We start from the raw sequence: 13,725 nt of genomic DNA, 5'->3' as shown, positions 1-13,725 counted from the left end.
GAATGAAGTGCAGTGTTGAAAGGTTAAGCAGATGGGACTTAAGGGGTTCATGAAATATAGCAGTCCTGTGAGTTTCTGAGCACCCTGGTCAGCAACTGAAGCTGATAAGCACTGAGAGGTCTTCGGGCTTTCCAGTAAAAGGATTTTATTGCAGTTCTGGTCTGGCTGTCCCAAGCATGAGGGTCAGGGTGAAAACCCCATTTGCTGAATCAAATGACTAGGACTGTTGATAACAGGAAAGCAAAGAATAGGTCTTTAAAAACACTTTGGGTGGCTTGATTTCTTTATTGCGCAAGCCGTTAGGACCAATTATGTGGACTCTAAATTGGAGCCTGGGATGCTCTGATGTGCCCTGGTAGATTATGCACGAAGCAGAAAACAATGAATTGATCCTGTACTTAGAGTGGCATAAATGCGGTCAGAGCCTGGACCGCTGTCCAAATTGAGGCAAAACATTCTTGGTTCAGAAGGTCACTACCACATGTAGGCAGGCTGTCAAACATCCGCTGTAACAGTTTGCAAAAGTCTCTCTTAATCCATTCTTAAACTTCCCATCACCATTTCCCTACAGCTGCTGGCTACAAAAGCCTTTCTGGGTAAACAGGCACTTACTTTCCAAAGCAGCAGCCTCTTCATTTTACTTATCCACTGGCTTAATGATTCATTCGGTCGTTTCATAACTCAGGAACCGTTGGTGAGGTCACAGCTGCTTGGTTGTGTCATAGAAGTGCATGACTTAAAAAGGAAGAGCTTGGCCAGGAAAGGAAATGCTTCTGTTTGTCCACAAACATCTAGATAAGCAGCAGTTGTGGGGAATGAAAGTCAGAGAAAGTTGGTAATAGCCAAATGAGGCTGTGATCAAACATTAACATTTTAAGAGCAGACTGGAGCATGGTTGGGTTTGCTCAGCCCACTGCTGAGGTATTTTCACAGAGAGCTATGTAGAAGAGCAGAATAATCTACTGATGGGGGTAAAAAAAGTGAAGGGAAGTGTCCTGGCTCTTTTTATTTTGTATAAATGAAATATGATCCTTCAGCTGGCGAATCCTTCAGTTGTGATCTGGTTAGACAAGTCTTTGGCTCTGATACCTGTTGGACAAAGTGGGTGCTTCGGGAGGAGGTTTTGGTGAATATGAGCAAAGATTTGCTGTTTCTCATCAGGCCAATGCTCTGTCTTGCCCAGTACTTCGCTACTAAACCAGTAATGAGCACTGGAACATGAGCGGCCCCAGTGTGCCAGAGCAAAGGTCCATCCAGACCAGAAGTGTCCGAATGATGCTCAAATGCTCAGAAAACAATGTGAGAACAGGAAAAAAGTGTATCTAGTGCTGACTCTAACATTTTCCTGGCTTCTCCCCAGTAAGGTCCAGATGCTTTGGAGGAAGCGATGAGAGTGCAAGAAATAATACACTGTTATGGAATAACCTAATGAAGGAGAGGCACTGCCCACTCTTGGCAATTAGTGACTGGCTGCAGTGATGAAGTTTCTTTATTTGTGTAATCCTCTCTGGGGTAACCGTAGAGAGGCTGCTATTAAGGCTGACATTTGGACCTGTGATTTAATCCAATTCTTTGGCTTTAGCGATTACACACACAGCAATGTGTTGTGGAATAACTCTGTGTACATAGAGAAATTCTGACGCTGCTTCCCCGTCTGAGTCAGGGTTGAGCCAACGGTGAGGAGATGCTCTGAGCTGCCAGGGAGGACCAAAGCGGAGGCCCTGACCTCTTGTGGTCACTGAGGAACTGGGAGCACTCTTGGCACTGGTGCATCGTTTAGTCCTAGGGGCTTTGTGCTGCTATGTGAGTTAAACGTCCTAAAACTTCAGGAAGGGGGAAAGTACATCACCCATGAAAGCAGCAGCCGGACAACAGTCCATGCCCCTGTGTGTGGAAATGGTACTTCTGATTTTGAAGCTTTGCTCATAGTGGACTATAGTTCTTTATTAAAATTGTTGTATTTGGTAAGCCTTTAATTTATTGTGTGAATGTCTGATATAGTTGTAAAGGCAAGGAAAGGTGTTCATAATGTCGTTGATGTGATTAACAAGAGCAGCTATCAAAAAACACTAGAAGAACTAGATTCAATGGTTATGTTTCAGTTAACAGCTGCCAAAGAAAAGGCACCACTTAAAACCTGTGTTTTTCTTTTCTTCTTTCAGGGGTGCGTTCTCCGAAGTTGTTTTGGCTGAAGAGAGAGCAAGTGGGAAACTCTTTGCCGTCAAGTGCATCCCCAAGAAGGCACTGAAGGGAAAGGAAAGCAGCATAGAGAATGAAATTGCAGTGCTGAGAAAGTAAGTATCAGACCTTCAGTTCTGCTTCTTCGCTTTGATTAGACTCCTGCTTTTAAGGAGCAGGAACAGTGATTGACAAGTGTGACTGACAGGTTGTTCAGCCCATCACAGGCAGACAAGATCACCTGAGATTAAATGATGCTGAAATCATTTTGAGAAATGCTCTGGTTTTCTTTTGCATTAATACAGCCAGATGACTGCAAAGTGGGAAAGGAATGGCGTTAGGCTGGAGTAAAGCCTATGATTCCTTAAAAAGACCTTATCCACTAATCATGTCAGCAGTTGGGTCACTGGCTTTGAAGAGAGCAGGGTTATTATTTCCAAGTGCTTAAAACAGTCTGTATACTAACTGCTCTAAAACAATGGCATGCTACGGATTGTTATAGGAGATGGTGGGGACCTGTACCATGGGGAGGTACTTCTGCCGCTTCTGGAAGTGAATTTGCAGGGCAACTTCTATTTTATCAGGGTTGTCCATGGTGTGTATTTTTTCCTGACCATGGCTGGAATACATGGATAAGAAAAAGTCACCTCACAACTGCTACGAATTCAGTGTAGTCATCAGAGGCTTGATCCTTACCTCTTCTTCATCTTATGCCCTGAAGGTGGGATTCATCTCACCTGACTGGAGACACTTGGATCTGAACTCATCACGCTTGACTTTCTAGGAAATGGAAAGGGATTGGTCACTTTAGGATTGGTCCACGTAACTTGTTTTAAACTTCTAACAGTACGTTCTCATTGAATTAAAGATAGTACAATTATATAGAAGTCTGCATTGGACTGGGACACTCTGATTCCTGCTGCACTGCTGTCCCTAGTGGGACTTCTTGCCCTAGCTCTTGGTCATGCAAAAGCTGATGGCTGATCATCTGGGCACCATGTGACAAAACTGATCCTCAATCTTTAAAACTAGCTAGATACTTCCGAACTAAATGCTAGGACAGCCGAAGTCAAAGGAGCAAGTTCAAGGGCAAACTCAGTAGGTAGAGGGGGTCCTTTTGAGTGAAGGGTCATAAGTGGGGCTCCAAACAGCTACAAACATTTGTTGCAGTTGCCTTCCCATTGGTGGACCTGTATCAAGTCGGTACAATGTAAACCCAGTGATAAACGCAGCATGCTGGCTTGCTGTGTAATGTTATTGAGAACCTCTCATAAAGCTCAACCTTTGCCATCTCCATAACCAGGTAATAACGGCCGATAACTGGCAGCTTGAAACAGCCTTTCTTTATATGGGTCTTCCCCTGATACTTGTGTGTGGGTATAAGAGCGGCAATATTGGCATGCAATAAGGATTGCTGTGCATCAGCCTTGACCCTAGGCTAGTAGAGCAGAGAAATCATTGAGCTTATTTCTGGCTTCTGTGTTGTGAAATGTTTCTGTTCTCTGCAAACAATTTCCTGAGAAACCAGGAGGCAGCACCTAGGCTGTGCTATTCCAGCTGCAAGGGCAGGGGAGTGAGTGCGTGGAAAATTCCGGAATTTTGTACAATTAGATCTACTTGGTCTCTTGTCCTATGCATGTTAGAACCTTAAGAGAGATTTTTCCTTTTTTATCTCCTGTTGTCTTCTACTTAGCTGTTGCTAATACAAACTTTACATGTCATTGTATTTATTCTGAAAATAGACATCTTTGCTAGCAGACACAGTATTGAATTTGTACGTGCCACCAAGGAAACGCTTAGAAAATAACAAACTGGATCTGCCTACAGTTGAGGAGAGGGGATGGCGTGGTTTAACCCCAGCCAGCAACTAAGCACCGCACAGCCACTCAGTCACTCCCCCTCAGTGGGATGAGGGAGAGAATCAGAAGAGTAAAAGTGAGAAAACTCATGGGTTGAGATAGACAGTTTAATAGGTAAAGCAAAAGCTGCACACACAAGCAAAGCAAAACAAGGAATTCATTCACTGCTTCCCATTGCAGACAGGTGTTCAGCCATCTCCAGGAAAGTGGGGCTCCATCACATGCAATGGTTATTTGGGAAGACAAACACCATCACTCCGAACGTCCCCCCCCTTCCTACTTCTTCCCCCAGCTTTATATACTGAGCATGACATCATACGGTATGGGATAGCCCTTTGGTCAGTTGGGGTCAGCTGTCCCGGCTGTGTCCCCTCCCAGCTTCTTGTGCACCCCCAGCCTACTCGTTGGCAGGGTGGGGTGAGGAGCAGAAAAGGCCTTGACTCTGTGTCAGCACTGCTCAGCTGTAACAAAAACATCTCTGTATTATCAACACTGGTGTCAGCACAAATCCAAAACATAGCCCCATACTAGCTACTACACAGAAAATTAACTCTATCCCAGCCAAAGCCAGCACAGGGGATATCAACCTGTTTCTCTGTTCTATGAATTCTCTGCTTCAAAAGCTCAGTAAAAATTAGATTTGAGAGAGGTGGAGTAGATCCTGAGCAGCTGTTGCTAAGCTCTGAAGGTATCTAAATGTCCTTGCTTTTGTTTCTGATAGCTTAATACTGAGTGTAGATGGCTAGTTTGTGTGTTGTCTAATTAGTGGGTAGGATGCCAGAGCCCTGGGCTGCCCTGCACGGCTCTGAGGTGCCGCAGCCTTAACGTGCCACGCACCGAACTACCGCTTCTGAAGGGGATGTGCACAGAGGATGCTTGGCAGGAGGAATTGGTCCCTGTTCCCTGAGAGGAAGCTGTAGAGCCACAGAGGGTGGATGCAAAGCAAACAAAAATATGCACGTGTGCTGATCCTGGTCTCCCTTTCTGGTTTTGCGCTATGCCTTTGGGAAGTGCTTAAACTCCAACAGGATAAAAGTCCCAAAAGACACCCTGCCTAGCTGAAATGCAAGCAAACTCCTTGTGATCCTTTAGAGAAGGATCTCTTGTCTGATACTGGACTCTCTCCTCCTATATTCAATCATTAGATTTTTGTCTTCTTCCTGACGATGTACTTGCTTTCTGGCAGACATCTGCCAAGTGCTGTGAAATGCAGCTCTTCTTGAGTTCCCCTGCTTGTATGTCAAATGGGAGTCTACTGGGGAACCCTGAATATACTCCCTGCAGCCTCTGCCAGCTCTCAGGTGAGCTGCTCATGCCCCTGTGTGTGGTGAGCAGGTTTTTAGGGACAGTCAGAGATTGTGCTGGCCGTGTCCAGGGCTGGTACACACAAGTATCACATATACTTCGTACCCTCAGGCTGCCCTGGAGGAGGTTTGTCCCCCTGCCAGTCCTGCCAAATCATCCAGGTCTGGCAGAGCCAATATGGAAACGGGTTTGGATGATGTCATGTGCTGAAGTTGTATTTTAAATACAGTTTTTTAAATTCAGGGTTAAAAGTCATAGAATCATAGAATCGTTAAGGTTGGAAAAGACCCTTAAGATCATCGAGTCCAACCGTTGAAGTCTGTGCATGGAGTACTATAGGAAGCAGAACCTGGTGGTGAAAGCATGAATCCAGTGACTTCTTGGGTCCCCTCTCACTTCTGCTTTTCGAATAAAAAGTTTTACCTGCAATCCATTTTGCAGTCCTTTCTCATGTCAGCAGACCCAGGAGAGTGGGTCCAAGAAGGGAGGCTGCTGGGCTTTCAGTGTGAAACGATTGCAGGATCCTGTCAATCCTTCTGTGTGTCTCAACTGAAAAGCTGTTGGAAGTATTAATCAAATGTTCTGTGTTGGGGAAGGTCAGCGGTCCCCATGTGGAGTACATGGAAGGTAGGAGATTTTATCTCCCTGTCTGCGGGCTTGGACGCTCTTGCTGCCAAAACAAAATGACATATTTTAGAAGCGATGTTCTGCTAACAGAGGAGCGAGCTGCCAGCCAACTGATCTGCATGTTTGTGTGAGTGCCAGAGTGAATCATGCATACTCCAGCATTTTATTTTTCCAGCCATGGCCAACAAATCTGTTCTTAAAAAAGAAAAAAGGCGGAAGAGCCGTTAAGTCAATATTTACGCCTAGCAACCTTAACAGGGTTCTTCCAATATGGACTCTTTTGTGTCCCGTGGAAATCCATGGCAACATTCCCCAAAGACTCGGATGGGTGGGGACGGAGTGGGAAGGAGCTCGCTGTCGAGTGCAGTGCTGGGAGAGACTAAGTCTGCAGTTAACCGGGAGCCTGAGCCTCACATGGTGTTTAAGCATACGTCTAATTTTAGATGGTAATTCGTACCAGTGAAATCAGTGAGTAGGTTGAGCTCACCTTGCTGAACTCAGGCTTACAGGGATGCTTTGGAGCAGGGTGAAAGTCACCTGTGGTTGGTACCGCATCGGGAGGGGAGTTTTCTTAATGTCTTCGATTAGTGCCCGGATGATGCGCTGGTGCACAAGGATTACCATTTCTTCTAATTGTGTGCTGGCTGCCTGCAGCTGGACATAGGGCAAAATATTACGTCTCATCATAAAATCAGGTGAGAAGCTGGCCTGCATAATTTTAGGCTTTAAAATTTATTTCTTTTGCAAAAGAAAACGTGCTATGGTTTAGAATCTGTTTGAGGAAAACTGGAGCTCTAAACCAGGACTATCACAACTCTATTAACTACCTGGCTGTGGGGACCGGCAGCACAAACTTCTCCTGACCTGAGATGTTGGGAGTTTCACAACCTGCCCTGAAAGCAACTGTTTTCTGGTTTTGAGCAGAAAGGTAAATGCAATCCTTTCCATTGTTTGCTGTAGAATAGAGGAAATTTCTTCCACTTATGGTAATTGTGCAGGTGTGAACATGCTGAAAGATGAATCGTCTGTTAGACAAGTTCCTGAAGGCAGTAGGTGGTGCGAAGAGTTGGACTGCAGAGAAGCACCAGTCTGAGCTTCTAGTTAAATAGAAAAAACTCAACCTTGTAAGAGTCAGACAGTGAAAAATGCGCCTGATTTTTTTTCTTTTTCTTGGCTATACCACTATTTATCACAAGAAACTTTCTAGCTGCCTGGGTAATACCTGCACAATCATACAGATTCAGTGCTGAGTCAGAACAAAGCAATGGGAAGGAACAATAAACTGTGTGTAGCCCTGCACCCAGGTGTATTGATTACTTAATAGCAGTAATGTGCACAAATAAGTGTCTTGTTAAGCAAATACTGTTTAGCTAGCGAATCATACTCTGCTTTAGCTAGTATCTGCTGAACAGGGATTTTAAAAATCATTTCTAAACTATTTAGGTTTCTCCTATCTCACCCCCTCCTCTTTACTCTCCTAGATCCTCTGGGAGAGGCACCATTAAATGCCTTATTACAAATCAGAGCCATGCCTAATTGCAGACTGAAGCCATTTTTCCTGTTAAACAGCATGATCAAACTGTTTCTAGCAGGTCAGCTAAAATTCTGCCGGTGCTTTCCATTCCCGTTTCCTCGGAAGACGGGGGAACTGGGTGTTCAGGCAGTGATTCATGCCCAGGCGGCTGCCTCGCTCCTTATATGCCTGCACCTACAGCCAGGAGCTGCTGCTATAATAAGGAGCAGGGAGAGAGGCGGGGAGGCATCCTCCTGCAAAGTCTGGGAGGTCAGGGCTGTACCCACCTCAAAACTAAACAAAAACCAGCAATGAAAAGTTTTCCTAAAGTGAAATTGTGGATGTTGCTGCTGTCCCATAAATCAGATGATGGTCAAAGGGGCCCCTTGCTCCATCCCAGGAGGCAGCGCCATTCCTGGCATTAAAGAGGACATCCTTGAAAACAAATGTGGAAAAATCACCCCTTCTCAAGATTTACATGAAGACTAAGAGGGTAATTTAAAAATTTGTACCTTTTTGCTCCTTTTCAGTAGCCCATTGACAAGCTTCCCCTAAAACCTCCCTGCCCTAGATTCTTGTCTCTGTAAGGGCTTATCCCTCCGGGGCTAACCCGATAGCCTCTAGGAAGATGAATCCAAATTTAGTTTTGAAACCCATTAGTTGCCTCTTATTAAATTCTTCTGTGCAATTTAACTCGGAATCAAAGGCTACATTAATTCTGAATAAAATTGGCCATGCAGAAGTTTAATGTGCCCTAACATAAATTCAGGCATTTAATTAATTCAGAGTAATGTTCCTGAGTGACTTTGTGGGACAGACCCATCTATTCAAGCCACGGCTGTCTCTGGGTCAAAAAATCCAGCCCTTGCAGGCCTGGATGGTCCAATGCTCCGTTTCCAAGTCTGGAGGCTCTGCTGGTGCCCACCAGTGCTCTCCTGTGGTAATTATTTTCCTGTGCAAGGTCACGCAGCTGGAGTACAGGACCAGCCGAACTGAAGAGGAGACACGCAGATCCTGTGTTGATAAGTGCTAACATAAAAGTGACGGTAATTAGCTTGTGTAGCTGCTGTACAAAAAGCTGTGGGATTGGGGTTTAATGGGTTAATGACTAATTACCTCTTAAGAGCTCCTTTTTCCTGTAGAGAAATGAATGGGATGGTTAGGAAAGGAAAAAATAAAAAAAGCACTTGGCGTCTCTGTCTGTCAGGTAACATTATTTCTCTGAAGCTTTGCTTACCCTATAGACAAAACAGGCTTGCTGCTTTTTTTTTTTCCCTTTTTTTTCCCCTCTGTGAATAATGGTGAGAAGATAGGCTGCCTCAGCAAGAATTGAAGAGACAGCTGGTTGTTATATTAAGTAATCCCTTTCAGAGAAAGCTTTTATGTAGATTTACTTGTTAAAACCTGGCTTGCTCATGTCATTGCAGTTGCGCTGGGGTGACAGAAAGCTGACTCTGCCCTCACCGCATGGCCGTGCTCAAAGCCCTGCCAACTGCAAATCCAGGGCATCCCAAAAGCTGTCTCCCATGAGAGTCCCCAAGGATGGCTCGGGGTGCCCAGGCGTGCGGCTACTGGTTAGGGGGTGATACCCAGTGGTATTGTTAATGATGTTGATGTCAGTGGTGGAAGAGTAGGGCACCTCTAAGAATACAGTTGTCGGCATCTCACATGGATAGACTTCATCGTTGCCCCCATGCATCTGCTGGGCTGACCTGGGTGCCTGGTGCCCATCTTTGGAGCCACTCTTACTGCTGGGCACCACTGCAGGCATCCCTGCTAGGGAGACAGGTTAGGCGTGGAAGGGAGCCAGGATCTACAGGGGGACAGTTGGGCATGCCTGGAGGCTGACATCAGCTCTAGACCATGAGCTCATCTCCTGAATCAAGGAGATGCAGACTGGATGAATTGCCCTTCTCAGGTTTCAGGCAAAAGTGAATCTGAGCCTATATATGTGGCTATGGCACAGGACAGCTCTGCCTTGGCACTAGTAGTTGACTCCTTGTTAAGCAACTCATTTTGCTGCAAAGAATTCATGCGAGAGAAAAAAATGTGAAACCCGAAACAAAGCTGACACCATTTTTGATCACTGAGATGCTGGAAACTTTGCAGGGAAAGACTTTGCAGCCAGGACTGCCTGGATTGTATTTCATGCTAGATTAGATGTAAGCAGATGTAGGGAAGCAGATCAAGGCATCTTAAAAATCCTAAAATACATTAAATAAGAGAGAAAAATCCCCTCCGAAATAGTAAACACAAACAAAATCCCTTGTATCTTCTCTGGTCTTACACAGTTTCGTTTACATGCAGTGTGCTCCGTAATAGCTTTAGCGACGGCGTGCGGCATTTCCGTATTTCAGGCTGCCTTCGCGCTGTGCGGACGCAGACGGTTGTGTTCCTTGAAGTAGGTTATAGTGTGATAAGTCATTTCACTGTAATTGTAGGGTGACAATGCAGCTGTCCTCTCTTCTGGGGGTGATGGTTTACCAAATCTCCCTTGCATAACTGTTCTTCTTCAAGGTCACCCCATACCCTGAGTCAACTCAAAAAATGGCATATCCATGCTGGGAGGAGGGCGCAGGTCAGAGGGGATGAAAGTACATCATTGCTCAGAGCTCTGTCTTGGAAAATAATTGAATGTGTTATGGAAAAAACAGCTGCTTTATGAAATAGTTGCTCTAAGATGTTTTCAAATTAGCAGAATGGTGTTTTCAGCCTGCTTCTGTGCCACATATGTGTTTTATGTCCTGTGCATAGCTGGAATACCAAAGCTGGGGTCCTTTCAGAGCTCCTAGCTGAAGGATGAGAATAGATACCCTATTTTCCAGTATTTATTACTCAGGAAGATGGTTACAATTGTGTTTCAGCAGTACAAGTATCTGATTATATATGCTGTTGTCTGTTAGCTAAGAGGAAAGAATTGTTAAGATGCGTAAAGACTCTTTAACAAGATCTAACAGTTTGATAAATGACTTAGCTTTATATCTGGATGCATAAGGTCTGTCTTCGTTACACCCACATGTTTAAAGCTAAGAGTTACCTAATTTGCAAGCACATGCCTTTGTTTTGGGATTAGGGAGCTCACAGAAGCTACGGTGGGTTAGTCTTTTCATGGGAAGACACGCAGCTGTGAGACTATCCCAAACCACAGTAGATATGGGGAGGTAAAAATTGTAACAGCTTGATTTGAAGCAACGCTACACCGTAGTATTTAGAGGGTGCAGGGTTTTGGGTGGTGCAGAAACCTGGTGCAATAGGAAAAGCATTTTCCCAAGTGCTTGCAGCCCGGATCTTCAAGGATGTGTTGGTGCCTAAAAGCTGCTGAAGATGTAGTCCTACGTGGCTTCATTAGGCAAAATAATAATTCTTCTGTTTTTTCTCACAAGATTCTTCATAGATAATCTGGAATATCTTCTACAATACTAAGTTTTTTTCCATGAAAGTAATTCCTTCATTTGGAAAAAGTATACCAGGCTGTTTAAAGGTCTCATGGCATTAGCAAAGTGAAGATGTCCTTGTCAAAATATTATTGACATATTGCATTTTGCCTGTCTTCTCTAACTGAATCTTGAAATATTGACTGGAGGAATTCAGTGTTTTGTATTAAGTTATTGTGATGTACTGTTGGGAGGCAGTTAGTTTCTAACCACAAGATCACCATATTTCGATGACTGGTAAGTTATTTACATGCACAGTCCATGCACATCAATGGATATTGTTTTGTCTTACTTGCATGCTATTAAAATCCATGGCATTAACTCATAAACCCCTGGAGTATCTGTGTGGTGAATTAGAGTTATAATTTGTGAAGCACAGCGTAGAAGAAAACAAGTAAATGCAAGATAGGGTTCATCTGGCCAGCTGGAAGTGTCCTCAAGGTATGCAGCTGCATCTGAGCTCAAATCTCACTTGCTGTGGAAATCATCAAATATGCATTTCTAAGTGGATCAGAATGTACAGGGAGGAAAAACAAGTATTCCAAAAATGTCGGTTCAAGAAGGTAGAAATCCAAATCTTATCAGAAATGACAGTTTTCGTGAGCACACCTTGTCCAAAGCAGTTGTTTGCTCTTAGCTGAATGCGAAAATGCTTTATGAATACAAGTTGATGTATTTTCAGCTTCCATTATATGAAATTAGACCAGTAATGTTATCGGTGGGCCAGTTTTTGTGACATGTGACCCCAGTGTGAATATAAAACAACTCCATTGGCAACTTCTACCTCCTGTTTTCATTTATAGAAGATGAATCACAATTACATTTTGTGTTTCATTAAGGTCATGATTCTAGGTGCCTTGGACCAGAGCTTGGCAGAGGGGGGCTGGCTCTGACCATAAGAAAATGGGAAAATATTTGCACTCTGTCCCACTTTCAGTTGCACCAGGTTAAACCTAACAGCAACCTCTGTGTTTGGAATATATCCAATATATCCTGAATTGACAGCTGCATAAATTAATTGGTATTTGGCCAACTAAGTCTGCAGTTGTCATCTGTAATACATATTGATTCACTCTTATAATACTAACTCATACAACACTTTGTGCTCAGTAGGAGTTTTGAGGAAAAAAAAAAAGGTAAAAAAAAATCTGTAGGTACAGACTTTGTCTTTTAAGAAAGAAAGAAATACAAGACACTCATGTAGTCTGTGGGCTGCCCTAGTGCTCAGTTTGACCAAGGAAATGGTGCTGACAATTTTTTTCCAAATTAAACACTGATTTTTAAAAAAAAATGGAAGTTCTAATTTTTTACTTGTGCCTTATATTCATAAGACATTGGCTTATCAGAATAGATTGTTTTTATTCTGAATTAAGAGTGGCCATACTAGGGATTTGTGCTTCTGCAACTACAGGACGTTAAACCTATTAATCAAATCAGTTTTCAAAATAAAGCGTAATATTTTCTTTGATTGCATCCATGTTTCTATGTCTCTGGCTATCAGAGACATCTGGCTATATTGCCCAGTTCTTAAACCTCTGTAAGTGCAGAAATCACTCAGTTTTAATACTGACAATTTGTATTTGTAAGTGGACTATGAAATAATTTCCCTAAGGATATGTGACAGCTAGCTTTTACTTTGCCAGATATTTTATCAAATTAAAATTATGGAGCATTACATTAAACAGGGATGTTATTGCCTCCTTTACTTCCCCATTATTTTTTTTTTTTTTTTCCCCAGGGGAGTAGACAGGTGAATTCAAGCTTCCTTAGAGACAATACGCCCTTTTTTGAAGACATTTGAAAGTATAAATAGCAGAATTGATTTCTTTTTTCTTGAAAGCTTGTTCAATAACTTTGAGAAGGGATATTGGTAGGAAGCATTAGTAAATAATCTAATATATATTATAGCTCCATAGTGAATCAAAAACTAAAAGTGCATAGCAGTGAAGTGTGCCAGATATGTTTTTTCACACCAGCACTGACTCCTTCTGAGATTAGTCCAAAATTTCTATATATAATCTGTTTGGTTCCCACCAAATAGAGTAACAGCCTGCTTCAAATATCTTCATACCTTTGTGATATCTTCTATCTTGACTGACGCACCAGGGATTAAACTGGGACCTTTTTGGACTTACACATATATGTCTTCACAGCCTCAGCTAAGCAGCCGTCCCCTGCAGGCAACTGGAATGGATTCAGACACTGGTAGACCAGGCACCAAATGCAGTAGTTAACTCATGCTGAAATACTTGTTTGAAAAATACACATCAGCGTGGGGTTGTTTTTCAGCTGTTTAAGACTTTTTTCCCCCTCCACCAAAAGCAGAAGAGTCCACATGCAGCAGCAGTATTTGGCATAATACATTTTGTCAAGAAGCATCTCTCCAGAGCAAAGTCGCTCCCATGTCTGCTGTAAACTTGGTAATTAGAACAGAAAACTGTGGCTGTTCACAACTTTGCTCTTAAAAAGGATAATAGGGGTTTTCTAACTGAAAACAAAGAGGAAGGGGGTTTTTCATTATTTTTTTAAATGCTGTCTTATGTGAGTCACAACAAATGTGGATATGGCATGATCCACAAAGATGTAGCTTTTATTGGCATTTATATATATAAATGCCAGTTCTTCCCTTTCTAAAGATAAAATGTTACTGTAATAGTGATGGCTGTCTGCTTTTATATTTTCTGCAAGTGGGTTGGTGGGAGGGAAGCTGAAAACTTTGGTGGAGTTTGAAACTTTTCCTTCTGTGTTTTTTGGGCGCGTGAGAAAACTGCTGTTGAGTGGAGCTGCTGCGTGTCCCGCAGTGTTTATG

The 13,725-nt window shown here is 43.2% G+C and overlaps 1 protein-coding gene across 1 annotated transcript in view; it reads left to right on the top strand.

Annotated features, from left to right (window-relative positions):
* The window catches only part of CAMK1D (calcium/calmodulin dependent protein kinase ID), a 220,100-nt gene that overhangs the window by 95,263 nt on the left and 111,112 nt on the right, over positions 1-13,725 (top strand). Inside the window, exon 2 of the mRNA XM_082311063.1 lies at positions 2,163-2,294. Coding sequence (XP_082167189.1) covers positions 2,163-2,294 — 132 coding nt within the window. The remainder of the gene's footprint in view (positions 1-2,162; positions 2,295-13,725) is intronic.

Source organism: Platalea leucorodia (assembly GCF_965183815.1).
Source record: "Platalea leucorodia genome assembly, chromosome: 4".
NCBI lineage: Eukaryota > Metazoa > Chordata > Aves > Pelecaniformes > Threskiornithidae > Platalea > Platalea leucorodia.
Note: the sequence above shows the minus strand (reverse complement) of the source record. Positions and strands in the feature narration are given on the sequence as shown.